This window comes from Hyaena hyaena, unplaced genomic scaffold, assembly GCF_003009895.1.
Source record: "Hyaena hyaena isolate Hyena2069 unplaced genomic scaffold, ASM300989v1 scaffold_126, whole genome shotgun sequence".
Lineage (NCBI taxonomy): Eukaryota > Metazoa > Chordata > Mammalia > Carnivora > Hyaenidae > Hyaena > Hyaena hyaena.
Window position 1 is genome coordinate 881,298 of NW_024080759.1, and position 18,996 is coordinate 900,293.

General features: G+C 37.2%; 1 protein-coding gene across 2 annotated transcripts in view; it reads left to right on the forward strand.

Moving 5' to 3' along the window:
• The window catches only part of PLA2R1 (phospholipase A2 receptor 1), a 117,826-nt gene that overhangs the window by 71,465 nt on the left and 27,365 nt on the right, over positions 1 to 18,996 (forward strand). For both annotated transcript variants that reach the window (XM_039237539.1, XM_039237540.1), the window contains exons 12-17: positions 4,502 to 4,704; positions 6,423 to 6,568; positions 10,087 to 10,171; positions 12,645 to 12,777; positions 13,362 to 13,397; positions 13,889 to 14,046. In XM_039237539.1, the coding sequence (XP_039093470.1) occupies positions 4,502 to 4,704; positions 6,423 to 6,568; positions 10,087 to 10,171; positions 12,645 to 12,777; positions 13,362 to 13,397; positions 13,889 to 14,046 (761 nt within the window). The remainder of the gene's footprint in view (positions 1 to 4,501; positions 4,705 to 6,422; positions 6,569 to 10,086; positions 10,172 to 12,644; positions 12,778 to 13,361; positions 13,398 to 13,888; positions 14,047 to 18,996) is intronic.

Here is an 18,996-nt window from a genome sequence, read left to right on the forward strand (position 1 = left end):
AAAGAAGTAAGGATGGGAAAGGGCTATTTCAGGGAACAAGAAAATAACTACACAGATTTAAGAAAAACAATTGCCAGAGGCTCTGAAGGCCCAGCTACAGTTCCCTCCTACCCTGAGGCCACACACATATTTTGTTTGTCTGCTTGCAGGTATTTGACCAGAAGGGTGAAAGATGGAGGCTTTCTCACCACAGTTCAATGTATATGGTTAGATAGTGTTGTCAAATGGAAGTGGCTAGAACAGTGGATTGGAATTTCTTAATTGACTCAAATTTATCCCATTCATGGTGTTTTTTAAAAATGTTTTATTTATTTTTGAGAGAGAAAAAGAGACAGAGTACAAGTGTGGGAGAGGCAGAGAGAGACACACACAGAATCCAAAGCAGGCTCCTGGCTCCAAGCTGTCAGCACAGAGCCTTACGTGGGGCTCAAACAAACCATGAGATCATGACCTGAGCAGAAGTCTGACGCTTAACTGTCTGAGCTACCCAGGCGCCCCCAAACACAGATGTTTTGTGTTTTTTTTTTTAATGTTTATTTATTTTTGAGAGAGAGAGAGAGCAAGCACGTGAGCAGGGGAGGGACAGAGAGATGAGGGACAGAGGAACTGAAGCGTGCTCTGTGCTGAGAGCAGAGAGCCCAATGCAGGGCTCTAACTCACGGAACATTGAGATCATGACCTAAGCCAAAGTCAGGTGCTTAACTGCCTAAGCCACCCAGGGGCCCCTCATTCATGTTCCATGGAGAGAGTGAAGGGGGAATAGAGGGAGAAAGAGGCAGATACGGAGACTCAGTTTAAATGTGAAATTCACTACTGAGAAACAAGATGATAATTTTTCTTCTCCAATGGGAGAGGAGTTATTGAATTTGAGAACAATATCTCTGTGAGAAAAACCCCCTCTACTCCCACCCATACTCTACTTTATTATTTGGCTTTTTGCAAGCATGCCCACAAAAATAAGATTATAAATTTGGTTTATATCTCCCTTAGCCCAGTCTCCCTTTATTACACTGCTTTACTGCTTCTTTGGGGCTGAGACTCCAAAATTTGGGTCAAATGTTCCATTAAGTTAACCACTTTAGAATCCCAGTAATACTCCTGCAACACTTTCACCTTCATAGCAGTTCACAAACATCTCCTTCTCCACTAATGAAGATGAGTTGAGTATCTATAGTATCTAAAACCAAAGCTATTTAATCATTGTCTGATGTGAAAAAGTAAGACAAAATGCAAGACCAACAAAAAAAAGTGTATTACATTTTAAACTTGCTGATTCGAGCTTTTTAAAAATTCTTTGAACATGCAGGCAGAACTCATACAACAAAATCCCCAGCTTTTGTAATAAAAAGTCAAAAAAGAATAGAAGCAACATCTTAGGGCTGGTTTTAGCCCTTCCTGTCTTTCAGGGTGCTTTTAAATACATTATTCCATTTGATCTTCATGATAACCACTAAGGAAAAAAAGGAATTATTATCCCCACATTTCAGGCAGGGTGTGTGTGTGTGTGTGTGTGTGTGTGTGTGTGTGTGTGATTAATTAAGCTGTTCAAGTTTTGAGTTACTAAATATTTGTGCTGAGACTGCAGTCCAGACTTCAGGTTCCAAGTCAAAGGCTGCTAGGGAAGGAAGGATGGAAGAATTGAGAGGGAGTGCATGTTTGTCCTGTTCTTTCAACTAGAGCTACTCCATTAGCATATTATGTTTGGGTCTTTCATGTGGATTTCCATAGTTCAACTTCATTAGAATCTCATCACACAGAGTATGCAACATCTCCTCTATTGTTCAGGACCCAGCTAGATTGTGAGCTGCATTCCAAAAGTACATCACAGAAGACTGCAAAGCTCCATTCATGGCAGGCTGCAGTTGCATGCTGTAATCTTTCCCCCTTGTGTGGGCCCCAATCTTTCATTCATCTTTAACACTAACTAGGTGTTCTGGCCAATGGAGCCAACTGATGGCTTTTGTATGAACCAACTCTCTCTTGACTTTCTTTGCTTCTATACAAGTCAGTAGTAAGCATGTTTTCTTGTTTACTACCGGTCATTTTCACCTTTGTGGGTCTCTTTGACACATCAGCATGCACACACGCACACACACACACACACCACACACACACACACACACACACACGACTGTAGGCTTCTTGTGGATGTCTGTGATGCCTTGTGATGAACACAGCGTGTACACTCAGGATTGTTGAAGACACAAACACTGGTTCTTTAGCCGCCTTATTCTTTTTTTTAATAGTTTATTTTCAAGTTGGTTTCCATATAACACCCCGTGCTCATCCTAACAAGTGCCCTCCTCCATGCCCATCACCCCCTTCCCCACCTCCATCAGTCCTCAGTTTGTTCTCAGCATTCAAGAGTCTCTCATGGTTTGCCTTCTTCCCTCTCCCCCACTATCTTTCCCCTTCTTCTCCCCCATGGTTTTCTGTTAAGTTCTTCCTAATCCTCCTATACGTGCAAACATATGGTATGTGTCCTTCTCTGCCTGACTTATTTCACTCAGCATAAAACTCTCAGGTTCCATCTATGTTGCTACAAACGGCCAGGTTTCATTCTTTCTCATTGCCATGTAGTATTCCATTGTATAGATAAACCACATCTTCTTGATCCATTCGTCCATTGATGGACACTTAGGCTCTTTCCATGATTTAGCTATTGTTGAGAGTGCTGCTATGAACATTGGGGTATAGCCCACTTATTCTTTCTCCTATTCCACAAACTCTTCTGTTACTTTAGGAGAGGCTCTTTGTATGTCTTCCTCTGTCTTCTTTCTTCTCCCTTCCCCTCTTCTTCAACTCTCTCTTTAGTCTTTCTGTGAGCATAAAATAACCACCCATGGCTGACAAAGACAAATCCAGTTACCATGTATCTAAAAAAAAAAAAAAAACCTGAAGCTGTTCTTTGTGAAGGAAATTAAGCAAGACAAATGTATAGTACCGAGTGACTACATTTTTAAAAGTGCCTTTAGGTCCAGAGTCATCAGAGTCTTCAGATGCTCCATCTATAATTGGTTGCTTTTTTTTTTTTACAAGCACCCCTTGAAAACTCTTTTTCTCCTTTTCAGTCTTCAAATCTCAGCTAAAATGTCAGTTCCTGCAAATCCTTTACTGATATCCTGAGGCATACTCTATCACCCCTTATGAAAACTTCCACAGAAATCTGAACTCTCCTTTACTATAGTACTTCACACATTATGTTCAATGCAATTAATGTATCTATGCCTCACAGTAAAATAAGGAGCTGGGTTTTGTTTGTTTTATTTTGTTTTGTCCTCCTTTCTCTAGCAGCTAATATGCAGACTAGCCTGGTATGTAGATATAGATGCACAATTTTGTTGTGGTTGAATTTTATTTAGATGAATGAATGATCACTTTGGCTTCAAGAAAAAAGGTTCCTTTTTACTCAATTATTATTCTATTTTTCAAATGGGATTGTTTTCTACTATTCACTGAAATTTGAGGTGTATATTTTTTTAGCTATCCTATGAGCTGTATCGATTCGAAGACAAACTTGAGCACCTTAACTCAACATAGAGATCGTTTGTATAGAAAAATATGGTTCGTTTTTCAAAATGTTCAAACATACACAAAAGAATAGAGCTTCATCCAGAACTAGATGGTCTTTCCCTTTTCCTTAATGTCTCCCTTTATTCCTACCCTTAGAATTTTACCCCACACAGAATTTATATCATTTTCTCCACTCTCCCATGGTTTACAGTTTGGTTTTCTGTGGTGTACCTTGCAGTCTGCCTTGAATCCATCATTTATGTATTTTCCCGGTCAAATCTATTTCTCAGAGGATAAGAACTATGCATTTTTCATTGTTAATTTTTTCACAAAGGGGTTTCAAAGCATATTGTGCAGAGTAAGTGCTCAGTAAATGGTGGGCTAAATTTTTCTCCATTCAGTTAAACAAGCACAATAATTGAAAGTAGAGGAAAGTCGGCATTTGATTGAAATGGGATGTGTCTGAATATGGGGAATATTTCAGTCCATAGTTAAACAGTGCCTAGTTTTCTATCATTTACCATCTGAGCTCAAAATGTCCAAATTTCATTCTTCACAGAGTCTCTTCCCTCACTTTTTCATCTTTTATTCTTTTCTCCAAAGATGAAGAGAAGATAGTCCTGTTAATAAAGCATTCTTCCTCATCTTTATTGTTCTTCTGTGGGCTCTTCATTATGAGATGTCAGTTAGGCAACCCTCTAAAGACCAGTCTTCCAAGAACAAAATGTTCTAGTCATTCTAGTATCTTAAAAGTGTTGTTTTTAGGGTGCCTGGGTGGCTCCGTTTGTTAAGTGCCCAACTCTTGATTTTGGCTCAGGTCATGATCTCACAGTTGACGAGATTAAGCCCCACATTGAGCTCTCTCTGCACTGACAGTGTGGAACCTGCTTGGGATTTCTCCCTCTACCCCTCCCCAATTCACATTCATGCCCCCCCATCTCTCAAAATAAAGAAATAAACATTTTTAAGTGTTATTTTCTGCTTTTAGGCTACAGTGGTGGCTGTGTTGTCATGCGAGGAAGGAGTCCACCTGGTCGCTGGGAAGTGAAGGACTGTAGACAATTTAAAGCGATGTCCCTGTGTAAGCAACCAGTGGGAAATCAGGAGAAAACAGAGCAGGAAGAGATATGGCCCTTTCACCACTGCTACTTGGACTGGGAATCAGAGCCTGGCTTGGCGAGCTGCTTCAAGGTGATGCCAAGGGTACCTAGACATTCTCAATGGAACAAACGTTATTTCAGTTTTGTCCATGTATCTCAAATTCCCTTATTCCAGAACAGTGTCTGACACAGAGCAGGTACTTAATATTTGTTGACCATTTCTATCTTTTAAGTTATATTCCAAAATAATTTTAAGTTGAAAGACTGCCATATCACTGGTGGTACTGAAGGCCTCTTCATAATGATTGTTATCCAGGCCCCAGTCAATGTTGTTCTTGTTGCATTGTACTGTTCACTGGGTATTGAAATGATACAAATCCATATCATTTGTAAGAAAATGAATAAAATCTTTATTATGGAATAATACCATTTTGCTGCTAAGAATAGCTTTTGCAGCTTGCCAGACACCTGAGGATCAAAAAAATTAATACATACATTTGATGTGTGTGTGTGTTTGTGTTTGTGGGTGTGTGTGCGTGAAAAAAGTGTGAAGAAATGTCTTTTTGCAAATCAGCTTTAGATCCTAGATACAAATCACTACCTACAATCCTTTAATCATGAAACATCTGTGAATGCACTCAATTGAATATACATGTGCACAATCCCACATTGAATTCATTGGCTAACAGTGACCTCACAAAGCAATGTTAAACCTTACAAATGAGTAAACTGAGGCAGCAAGATGAAGTGATTTGACCAAGATCACAATTATTTATTGACAGAGTTGGAATAAATTCCTGGTCTTGTGAATCCCAGTCCAGTGCTTTTTCTACTTTATATTACCCTGACGTGTCAACAAATGTAAGGTGTGTTTGATGGGCATGGTGGTAAGATTGATGAATTTTAAGTGATTCAAGAAAAGGTTTCCAGAGGAGCTGAGTTTTGACATATAATTTAAAAGATGGAAAAGCTGTGCTGTGGCCCAGAGGACTGGGGAAGCTATTCATTCTGGTCTCAGCAAATCAGAGCCTGGTGAAGCCTGGCCTCAGGGTGCCTGCCTGGCATCAGAAATTCGGGTGCAGTGTCAGGCAATTAAAAACGAGGAGGGCACAGAGGCCCAGGATCTGGAGTTCTGTGTTTTTGGACCCTCACCCTTGATCTTAAATAAAGTCAGCACCAGACTCTCCATTTGACTGACCTCTTCCTGCTACTGCGAAGACAGCTGAGATACAGCAGAGAATTTAGGTACAGCTAAGCCTTAAAGATCTTAGTAATATACCTGCCCTAGGTCCCAGGTCTCATTTCTCATTTCTTGCCATGGGTCAGCCAGATTCATGATCATCCACCAATTCTAATTTGTCAGAAGGCAATCTGGTGGGATGGAAATTCAATGACTCCTGCAGCAAGGAATGCTGGACCTAACCCTAGTTCTGCCTATTCGTAGCTGTGTGACTAGAAATTTGTAATCTCTCTTAGCCTGACTCTCATCATCTCTTGACAAACATTTATTAAGGGACAAGTATATGCCAGCTATACGAAATTTAGAAGAAAAAAAAAAGAGTCCTCAAGGAGTTCATTTATAAAACTGAGCTGATTCTGCCGTCCTCATGAATTTGTTGTGAGACTAAAATGAGATAATAGTTTTACGATGAGTAGACACATTCAAGTTCAATTAATGTTATTTTCCCTACTGGGTCAAGTTTTTAATAGAGATTAATGACAATTATATTACTGTTATTTTCTTGTCAAGAATTAAACAGCCTCACCTTATCCATGGTAGTGTCAACTTTTCCTTGCCTCTTACTACAGGTATTTCATAGTGAAAAAGTCCTGATGAAAAGAACATGGAGAGAAGCAGAAGCATTTTGTGAAGAATTTGGAGCTCATCTTGCAAGCTTTGCCCATATTGAGGAAGAGAATTTTGTGAATAAGCTTTTACATTCAAAATTCAATAGGTAAATACTTGTTCATTTTGAAAAATGCAGTAAAATATTCTGTCTCCCAGTTATGAGTTCCCAGGGATGAGTATCCCAAATATTTGTTAAAAATCTCAAGTATTTGTTTTAAGCCTAAAAGCAACTAACCACTAGTTGTGAAAGAAACATACATATATACAGTTTTATATTTATATCGCACCAATTCTCATTATATAAAACACAGAACAAAATGATGACTGTTTTGATATTTGAAATCTTTTCTGTGTACCTCAAATCAGAATTTTAGAACTTTTCTGCCAAACTCAGTAATTATCTAGGCCTATAATTTTCAAAGTGTTGCCTGGGGATCCCAAGAGTCCTGGAACCCAGGACTAGGAGGGGAACAAGTGGACAGAAGTCTTGCTTCCGTGCTCCATGACCCACCAGAGAAATTCCCACCAACTCTGCTTGTATATAATAGGAGTCCATGTAAGATTTTGTTTGGGAAAAAAAAAGAAAGCCCCATTGATTGATTCCCAGTTTTACATTTGAGGAACCAGGTATTCACTTGCCGGTATCCACCTAGCAAGTTTACACAATCTTGAACTGCATGGATTTAGAAAATCAATTTAGTTTAAACTTGAAGAAGCGTAAAAGGCTTATGCTATCTTCTACCCAATACAAAAAATCCTTCGCTATATTCCTGTGGTCATCTTCTGTCTGCAGAATTCCTTTCAGAGTGCTTCTTATTTGGGAGAAAGCCCATTCCGTTACTGGAGGCTGATTTCAAAGATCAACTCCCTAGTAAGCCAGAACAATAGAGATCAAGTCTACTCTATTTTTGATTACTCTATATTTGATTATTTTGATTATTATACGGGACAGCCCTTATGTTCTCTTTCAGTGAGTCTTCTCACCCTTTGGCCTCTTTCTCTAAAATGTTCCTGTTAATTGGCATACATGTTTGGAATATCTTCTATGTGGGGTACTTTTATATGCATAGCTGGCTGGAGCATGCAACGGACATGACAGATAAAATATTGCCCCTGAGAATGTTGTGGTCTAAGGCGGCGTGGCTCCATGGCTCCATACACTCATTTTTTAAAACTTTTTAATGTCTGTTTATTTTTGAGACAGAGAGGCAGAGAGAGGGAGACACAGAATCCTAAACAGGTCCAGGCGCTGAGCTGTCAGCACAGAGCCTGACACTGGGCTCGAACTCACAAACTGTGAGATCATGACCTGAGCTGAAGTCGGACGCCCAACCAACTGAGTCACACAGGCACCCCTCCATACATTTATTTAATAAAAGAAAATGTAACACCAAATACAATGCTCCAAGCTCTGGAAATCTGGAGTCTCAATGAAACACTTGGTTGAATCACAGAGAAAAGTCCAGAACTATTTTTTGAGGAAAATTTTGGTCTTCCCATAAGGTTCCTCTGGAGTATTCCATAAAAAGATTAATATGTAATATCTATCAAATTATTCATCTCCACCATCTACAGTAATGACCTAAATGGTAGGAGTCTTTGACATTTTCCAATGTGAGTCTCATAGAGCACGGTTAGGGGAAAAGAGTAAAATACCTTTGCAAAATAAGGCACAAACTTGGAAATTCACCATATGCATTAGCATTGTAAAGACTTCTAGAAGGAAGCACTTTCTTTGACCACAAACCTCTTTTTTTTTTTTTTTTTTTTAGAACACTTATCAATATCCCAGAGAACTGCTAGTGTCTGCAGGAAATGCTGACTTAAAAATCATGTTTCCCAAATTTGGCTGATTATCACACTCACTGGGGACACCTTTTAACATAGAGACCTCTGGTCTCTCACCAGAGCTGCTAAGTCAGATGTCTTCTCTGGTCTGAAGAAAAGTTCAAGAAGCTTCCTGATTAATTGGATTGTTAGTCTGGTGTGAGGCCACAGATCCAAGATATATGGAATAATCTCCATCCTTCTAAGTTGCAGCTTTGCTTCATGACTTGAACCCCTTGCAAAACATCCTTTCATATTTGAGTACAGTGAGGTTTGCTATATGAACAAACATGTGCAAACCGTTTCCAGTTTCTCAAATTTGCTGTGAGATCAAATATCATTGTCATTTCTATTTGTATAAGTTCTCACACTTAACATTTCTTTAATCTTAAGCATCTAACAAATTATTAATCTTTAGCACTTAATCATAAAAGCTATATAATATTACCTTGTGCCCAGACTGCCAGGGAGTTCAACAAAATCTCATGTTTGCTTAGAGCAAATAAACCAATTCTCTTAGTTAGCATATATTCTCCTCCTTATGGCACTACTTTTCTATTTCTATTTTATTATTTATTATATTATTAACAACCATACAGTTTTAGGAAATGGATGAAGAGAAGATTAATGCCAGTTCATCACCTGGGAGCAAGGACATATCAGGAAAAATGTTGAACTCTGAATTCTGTGAGTAAAGGAATAAATAATTCTCAAGGCAGAGAGTAATATGAATTCCCAACCTAGGCCATTGGTGTTAAGGTACCTGGCTTAACCTTAAGGCAGCCTCCTCCCCCTCCATGACCTTGTAAATTGTAAATTGTATTCACAGCAGTGGCTAGCTAGGCTCCTATGATCTCTCGGATTTCTAAGTCACATTTTACTTTCACTTGTATTGTTCAGGCACAGTACCTCTCATATTTGAGAGGGGGATGTTTCAGAATAGGCTTGCTTCTCTGCACTAACGAAAATAAAGCATCTGTCATGATTTCTGAATCTTTTAAATCTTTAGTTCTCCAAATTATTCTCAGAAAATGGTCTTAGTGAGATGGGTCATTGTACAATTAGACTGTACTGGTTGATTTATTGAGTACTCTGTGGTTTGATGTATTTGTCCTCCACCTAATAAGAAGGAAGATGGTTCCCTGTGGGGTTTCTCGCCAAGTCTAACCCTGTGGTGACTGCTGAAGTTAATCTACTGTGCCTCAGACTGATTTGCTATGAAATTATTTATGTTGGGATCCGAAAAAACAAAAAACAAAATCTGCTGTGTACCTTCTGTCAAGGGGGTGTTGGTAATTAACCTTCAGAGAATACATGAACATTTGACAAAAAAAAAAAAAAAAAAGCAACAAATCAAAGCACAGTAAAGTAGTAAATACATAGTGAGATAGTAAAAAGTCCACTAGGGAGATGTTCCAAATTTTCTTACCAACTTGCTTGCATGTGTTCTTATCCTGATTGAAAGGTGTTGCCATTCCCAATGAACATGAGAAAGCAACGTTCTCAATATGGGTTGACTTGTCCCCCAACCAGTCACCATATATTGCACATCAGCAGTGAGCACACCATATAAGCCAAGAGAAACAGGAAGCCAGACTAATTTTCTTTACATTGATTTCATAGCTTAGGTTTTGCATAAATGAAATTTTCAATAGATGTTTGTTTGACTTGATCCATCCTGCCAGTAGTATCAGCTGTTTCCCGCACACATAAATACTTTAAAATATTTCTTGAACCTTTTACATAATGTTGTGAATTCAATAGGAAGAGCCAAGTTTTTGCCTTTTCTCTTCACAGGACAGAAGAAAGGCAGTTCTGGATTGGATTTAATAAAAGAAACCCACTGAATGCTGGCTCTTGGGAGTGGTCTGATGGGACTCCTGTAAGTTTTTCCAAACTGAAGAAAAGGAAATGAATGCAAAGCAGGTGGCCCTGGAACACCTTGGTAAACCAGCCACAGAAACTGGAAATAATGACCGTATTTCCTGTGACTAAGACTCAGGCCAAAAAGTGCACCAGATCTTGGTTTCGTTACAGTTATTTCTGCAAAGTCCTGGGAAACCTTTACTAGTCGTATAGATCTGAGGCCAACTGTAGGCTCTCATCCTGGAAAAGAATCAAAATCTCCAAAATGTCCCCCAGACTATCTCCCATGTGAAGTCTCGAGAAAGAAACAACTATTGTTTAAAATAATATTAGGCTTTCTTTACCCCCACTCTACCTCTGGCTTAGTACCTAATTATATGAAGTGGGACCCAAGTCCAGATCACAAGGAAAAACACCATTTCAGTTTATCTCTAAAAGGACAGAAATGCCACACTTAGAAATACCATCTCCTTTTCAACCAGAGCAAGTTATTCAGAAAGAAAAAATAACTTGCTTTTCATTTAGCCTCATACTTGTAAAAACCTCTGTGAAGGAAACTCCCTATTATTTTTTTTTTTTAGGTACAAAGAGAAATTCTCACATTTCCCTCAAGATGATAGGGAAAAATTGGAAGCAGTAGCCTAGATTGAAATGAGATTCATCTGAAGCACATGAAAAAGTTATTCCATTTCACCTGTGAAATGGGGCGACTAGCAAGAGCTGGCAGTGAGCACTTAATGCAGCTGCTATTTACTGAGCCTGAATTATGTTCCAAACACTGGATTAAACACGTTGCTGTATGATCTCATTTCCCCTTATGATGATTCAATGCAGTGGTTATTAGAATGCTTAGTATGCCTAAAATAATGCTTCAGGGAGCCAGGATGTGTACACAGGTTGTCGGTCTCCAAAGCTATGATGTTATAATGTCTCCTAGTAGGCAAATTTATCAGCAGCAAAACTTTGACATAGTAAAGATCAATAGAGAAATAAGATCTCTAGCCTCACTTGAGAAAATTTGTGGCAAGGAAAGGATCTGTGGAAAACTATATGTGGGAAACAAAAATAATAAGGCCATGCTAGTTAAACATATATAAAATATATATATAATACATATTATATGTATAATATGTATATATGTATAACTGCTATATAACTAACATAAATAACAATATATAAATAACTACAATAAATAATTAATATATTAATTATATTAAATAATATATAAATTAACAAGTTTAAAATAAATTTATAATAAATATACTATATATGATATATAATAAATAATACATATAATATAAATTATGTATTATACATTATATAATAAATATATAATATATAATAAGTTATAACATATAATATATAAATAAACATATTTCCACCTTATTACTGCTTCTGCGAAGGCTATCAGGACCAGAGAGTGAAAAGAGATCTTAGTGATCACGCAACCCCACCCATCTATTTTCCTGTCAAAGAAACTGAGGCCCAGAGAGTGGAAGGAACTTAGTAGCATCCACCTGCTACATAAATGGGAGTCACCATATGGCACACTTGGGTGTTTAATATCAATGTGGCACTTGAAAAATGAAATGTGCATGTAGAGGTTGAGAATGTTTCCTTTTGTTTTAGTAAAACAATCTTTTTTTTTTTTTTTTTTTTTTTTAGTAAAACAATCTTATTAGTAATACAGAGGAATAGACAATTTAGTGCAGAATAAATGAGATAAAGCATGAGGCCGTGCACTGAGTTCCTCACCACCACTCTCTACTGGACAAAACAAAATATTCAAATGCACACCATTGCCTGAATCTGAGATAATATATAAGTTAATGAGTTAGATGAGTTACTATATGATTGTGTACATGTTTGAAGAAGAGTGTACATGTTTCAAATATCCTCTTTTTTCCAGTATTTTTTTTTTGCTCAGTTTTACTTGTGATGCATCCATTCTTCTGTCAGGTAGCCATTCAATCACTGAGAAGAACGAATCTTTATTTCATATCCCTGTTAAATGATCATTCATGGAAAGTGTTGGATCATTTCCCAATTAAAACTAGTGATAAGTTAAAATTTAGTGACCAAAGACTGAAAGCTTAGGGAACATGCACAAGAATCTATATCACAGATGGGACTCAAATCTGACAGATTAGACCCTTCCAGAAGTTTACCCAGGCTCCCAGGACGAGCCTATTCCAGCCAGTGAGACAACAGTGCAAACTCAGAAGGGAGTTTGCACCTGATTTGTTCTTTCTAGGGAAAGGAGCAGCATGCTTCTTTTCAGGAAAAAAGCATCTTTAAGGAAAAATGCTAGTTTGGTTAGCTTGTTCTTCACAAACATAGGACAACCTTTACATGCAATCTTACCCAAACATATCTTAACCTTGCTCCAGAAGTCTATTGTTATTTATTTACAGAGATGCCCCTTTTGATCTTTTGAAACTTTTTGTGGGGTATCATCATTAAGAAATAATGAACTTGATCTGCTGCAGGTTGTCTCTTCATTTTTAGACAATACTTATTTTGGAGAAGATGCAAGAAACTGTGCTGTTTATAAAGCAAATAAAACATTGTTGCCTTTGCACTGTGGTTCCAAACGTGAATGGATATGCAAAATTCCAAAAGGTAAAAATATGAATAAGAACCTTACTATGTATTTGCTTTCTAATAATGTATAGCACTTTTCCAAGTGAAGAGTTACAGAAATCTAAAATGTAAGCATCCTGGTCTACAGTACCAACAACCTTCATGAAGAACTCAATTGCACTATTTTAGCAAAGAATTCATCATTGGGGAATGAGAAAAGGTGACACAAGGCAGTATGCTAAGTTAATTAATAGGAAATGAAGATAACCAACTGTATTGTGGAATATGGTATTTTTCGAGCACTGTCTGGAAGAAATGTCACTGTGACATTATAACCAAACCAAATCACTTGTCAACTGAGTAAGTGAAAGCACCTGCCACAGTGTGTGCCACACAGTAGGCACTTGACAAGCGCTCACATCTTTTCTTCTTTAATCAGAGGCCTCTCTTGAGCCTCCTTTTCACTTATGAGAACTAATCATATTTCAAACAGCACAAAGTACCTGGTTTTTAAATGCTTTTAAAAAGCAAAGCACCAAATATTGTGTTTAGAGCTGAAGTAGATCAGAGATGGCGCACTTGTGAAGAAAGGTCCCTCAAGGTGGCTTGTTTTCACTTTGCAGATGTGAGACCCAAGATTCCACCCTGGTACCAGCATGGTAAGACTATCCTGGAAGTTCTTGAATTTCTAATTACCTACTATCATGTATAATTACTGTATTATTACAGTTCTCCAATTGAGACTCTCTTTTCTTATTTCAATCCAGAACAATTTTTTTAAAATTAACTAATTAATAATCAAATTAATAAGTCATTAAATATGATTAAAGATTAATATTATAGCTTAACACTCTTCATGAGACGTGATTTTAAAATATGCATTTATCCCAGACCTTGGAATACAAATGTAGTTTTCTTATAAGAGATAAACCAAGAAAGATAAACAAATAATATGCTTAGTTGTGTGTGTATAAATATACTTATTTATGTATATGCAAACACACACATTTTTTTTAATGCTAAGCAACTAAATTACAAATTTGGGATTGATCATAACATATCCTATTTAAGTCTGCATTGTATCAGTCAATAGTTTTTGCACATTTACATTGGTTTTTGGGTTTTTTTTGGTCTTGTCATTGTTTTTCAGATGCACCCTGGATCTTTTATCAGGATGCAGAGTATCTTTTTCATACCAGTGCTGCAGAATGGTCCTCCTTTGAGTTTGTCTGTGTCTGGCTACGTGGTGATCTTCTCACAATTCATTCTGCACATGAGCAAGAATTTATCCACAGCAAATTAAGAGCGGTATTTGAATACAATTAACCATGAGAGATTTAGAGCTTAGTTCCTTCTTCAGTCTTTGGGAAGATTTTTTTTTACTTCAGAAATTTATTTACATTTCATTAAAAGCCACAGGTTTTTGAGAATTGTTTTTCTTTTTCATATAAGGATTAAAATATTTTTAATGTTTTTGTTTTTTTTATTTCTGAGAGAGAGAGAGAGAGACAGTGTGAGCAGGGGAGGAGAGAGAGAGAGAGAGAGACAGTGTGAGCAGGGGAGGGTCAGAGAGGGAGATACAGAATTTGAAACAGCCTCCAGGCTCTGAGCTAGCTGTCAGCACAAAGCCCAACGCAGGGCTTGAACCCACAAACCATGAGATCATGACCTGAGCTGAAGTCGGATGCTTAACCGACTGAACCACCCAGGTGTCACTTTCATATAGGGATTAAGAGAAAATAATGGAAACACAGATTTTCTATGTTGGTCATCATATCACTTTTCTTGATTCTTACTAGCAGCAGTATGAGGAAGTAGAGTTTTATTGTTTTAGTGAGAGTCATTCAATCATTCAGGACATATTCTGAGTCTACTCTTTGAGGGACTTGGGCTCTATCAGTGATTAAAATAGACCAAAATTCCTGCCTTTGTGGAACCTATAATCTAGTCTGGGAAGAAAGACCATAATCAATATAAGCACATAGCATTAGAAAAATAGTTTAGAAAAAGACAAATAAATAAATGCAATGGGGTGAAACAAAGCACAAATGAGGGACAAGGTATACCAAGGAGAGGAGTGGGAGAGCACGTGGCTGATTTAAAGTTCTGAATTTTACAAACAAGAGTGCAATACTTTTACGGCTCAAAAGACTCAATATTCTGAAAATGATAAGGAGTGGTCTTCCATTTCAACTTAAAGCAAAGACTTAGACAATCTTTGAGGAGCTAGGCTAATTGAAAAGGTATGTGAAACGTGTTAAATAATGAAACAGACTGCCAGGAAGAGTATATATTTTCCATGTATTTCTTCAACAAGCATTTATTGAACATTAGGTGTCAGACATCGTGATATTTGTCAAAGACATAATGTCAAGAATGAGAAAATGAGATAGACTCCATTTTTTAAAAACTGGAAGTAATAGTAAATGAAAAGGGAGCAATATGTACAAATTACCAAGGGGACACTAAGGGGAGAAACCTCACTCCCAGTTTTCCCTAGGAAATCTTTGAAAGTAAGGAAAAGACTTTTTTCTTTTCCATAATTTAACATTATTTGAAGATCACCAGGAATCCTTTCTTGAGCTATCATCTTTTCATATGTTTGTAAGTTGGTTGTTAAAATGAAGCTCTATATTTAAAGCATCTTTGGCTTGTAAGAGAAATGTTTTCCCTTACAGTTCATGGAGCTTTTCCATTTCTATAATCTTGTTTGATGACAGGAGCCTGTGAGGTGCAGGTAGGTCAAGACCACTACCGATTTGTGATGGAAAAATCTGAGAAACAGGGGTGTCAGATGACAACCCCACAGTCCCACAGAAACTCAGTGACAGACCAACCATTAGAACAAGATGTGCCCCACTATCAGTTTGTGCACTACTTTACTACTTTTCCTCTCCTACAAATGCAACACGCAAGCCAAAACCATAATGTTAAATATTAACATGATGTCAGCAAATACGTTTGTTTCTTTAACAAGACAGCAGATCCCTGGTGGCAATAACAAGACATCAGGTCAATGTCTGAAAACCAGTCCATCCATTGACATGGCCAAGTGCATGTCTCTAATGGAACAGATATTTGGCCAAAACTTACTGTAATAGTGTCAGGCACTGTGCTAAGTATTAATGTTTAATGGCATCTAATCTTTCCTAGGACTATCTATGGGAAGTCTATTACTAGTATATTTTACAGATGAGAAAGCTAAAACTCCAAAGAGGTGAAGCAATTTGGTTACTTACACAGCAGCTAAGTGGTGGAATTTGGAAGTGAACCCAGGCCATCTGACTTACGGGGTCATTTAAAAACCCTCTGCTTGCAGCATAGGAGCAATATAAGGGCACAATGTCTTCATTACATCAAAATGCTAGTTTTAAAATTCCTCTCCAAGGGAGGGAGGCAAACCATAAGAGACTCTTAAATACTGAGAACAAACTGAAGGTTGATGGGGGGTGGAGGAGAGGGGAAAATGGGTGATAGGCATGGAGGAGGGCACTTGTTGGGATGAGCACTGGGTGTTATATGGAAACCAACTTGACAATAAACTATAAAAAAAAAAAAAGAATCCCTCTCCAAAAGATGGTGCCAGCTCTGTCTCAGACATGACCAATGAAAGGCTTCTTTGATCCTTCCAATGAGCTTAGCTCTCCTAGAACATCTGCAGGTCTTCTATCTTCACCTTTCCCTTCATTCAACCTCCCAATTATTAGTGGTTGGGAAGCCAGTGGGGATGGCAAAGTTAATACCTCCCCTAGAAGGGAATAGTAAAACCTATGGGTTTAGGTGTTTGACAAGTCATATCTGGTGCCATGATACTAGCTGAGGACTAAATCTAGTTGTGATCTCAAACCACACAAACCTTGTGGTATTCCATATGGCAAAACTATTACCCAGCCTGTGACCATGTTGATACAAAATGCGCTATGAGTATGATGGGTGAGCGGCTGACTAATCTAACACCACAAAAGAAAATTACTGGATGGTATAAAATGTAGCAGATTGAAAAGGGGGCAAAAGAGGTAAGGGGAAAGGGTATCAATTTAGAAAGAAGAAAGCTATAGGTTTTCGAAACAGTTCTTATTATTGCATAATCTGTGGCTGTGTTAGGCACTTTTTGGTGGTGGTGACAATAGTGGTATTTATGGTGACCATCTACAGATCACGAGTGAGAAATTCCATATCTACAAATGTCCTACTAGAAGGAGTCAGTTCAGAAGCTATTTTATTCCAGGATGAAGAACTAAACATGTAGAGAGGTCATACCTCTCACTTTTGTGGCATACTCATCCTATTAGTGCAGGAAGAATTATAAGACTAATTAAATATTTTTAATATTCTGTATGTGTTATATAGTTTCCCTAAAAGAGTAGTAACTTAGAAATGTGAAAAACAAAATTACAGTTAGCTGAAAAGTAAAACAACTAACTATTTAAAAAGAAAGCTGGATACAGTTTTTAAAATCTGAAGAATTTTTTTAAAAGTGTTTCTATCTTGGAAAAGTGATGGGTCAGTATTTTCTCTTTGAATAACAGAATACCATAGGCATAATGAGTGAATTTTTGAGTACTTCTTTTTCAAGCCATCTTGTTTGTTAGATTAATGCCAAAAAAGTAAAAAGCCATAAGCACTTTGGGAGTTATTTAACACGAACTACTAGCCAACTAGTCCACTCAGCTAACATTTTTATGCTATGTTGTGGAATATTTGCATTTCAAAATTGAAATTTACTCTTATTTTTATAATTTCATGTCTAAATACTTCTAATAAAAATATATCAAGTCTAGTAGTCATCCTCCAATATATGATGTTTCAAACCCTCAAAATAACTTGGTTTTGATATCTTTGATGGAACCGTTTGAAGGGATGACAGGTTATTCTTCCTTATGTTTCTTTGTAGATTAATTACTTTGTAGATTATATTAGCTGGTGCTGTATTTTTTTTATAAGTATTCTTCCTATATGATGCTGTCTATAATGGCTGTCACAAAACATAGTTGATGTTATAAAATCTGTGGTCGTATCACATTTCTTTATAGGAAGGAATATTAATAAGTCTTCTACTGTTGTGATTTTATACCTCAGCTAAAATTCAAAACATCTATTTTTCACCATGGATTTTTTTCCCCTCTAGCTTCTCACTTGTCCTTCTAGCTTGCAGTTCTATGCCATATCCCAACAGGTTGTGGTGTGCCATATAGAGGATTACCATGCTATAATTGAGGTGGTAATAAATATGTCACTTAAGATGCAGTAGTTATAATTTCTCTTTAGAGGTCCTTAATTGGGGCAGTGAACAATCAGCCCGTGATTTCCACTATTGTTGCACATGAGACTTCTTTAGATTGAATGAAATTGCTGTGGTTCTCCCACTGAGTTCACAGCCAGTCTCAGTGGACCCATTCCAAAGCTTGACAATAGGAATCTAAATTCAGCATGTAAGAACACGTCCGTGAAACAACACCTCAGGGATCCCAAATTATAGTTGCTCCATCTTGCATTATTCTCAAATTGCTGATATAGCAGACAGCCACAGTGCTCAAGGAGTAAAAATACCTGTTTATAAATTAGAATGTTAGAGAGTTATTAGGTTCTGTTGTATGATGACCTGAAATTCATGTGGAAAAAATATATATCTTAAAGTGCATTCTCCAATTTTTACAGAAGAAATGAAGTGCAAATTTAAATATGCAATGCCCTCAAATTAATACATTTTTAGCTTAAAAGTTAAGTTACATTTCACACACATACACACACTTACACTCATACACAGCATACACACACAATAAAGTATATTGATTTAGCGGTCTTAGAGAAATCCTTACTGCTTCTTCCTCTTTTGTGGTTAAAGAGGGTATTTCAATTTCTTGGGTCACACATGTGTGAACATGGGATTTCATTTTATAGTTTATTGTACTGAGATCTGTGTGATAAATAATCATACCAAATTAGTAAAATATAGAAATAATTTTCTGGTTGTGAAACACTGGAAGTTCTGTAGTATTCCTTCATCCTATATGTGTCTATTTAAACAGGGAGTGTGCTATAACTCAGTTTAAAAACTTAACAATCAGACTAATGCCAAAAATTCAAAATCTTTTTTTTACTATTGATGTCTTTGTGCCTTGAATTGTTTCCGAACAGTGTGACACATGCAGTAAACTTCTATAAACCTCTGAGATGATAAAACACTAAACTTTTATTTAAAAAAAGGAATCCTATTTTACCTTACAATATTACTTTCTAAAGCTCTATTATGAGAGT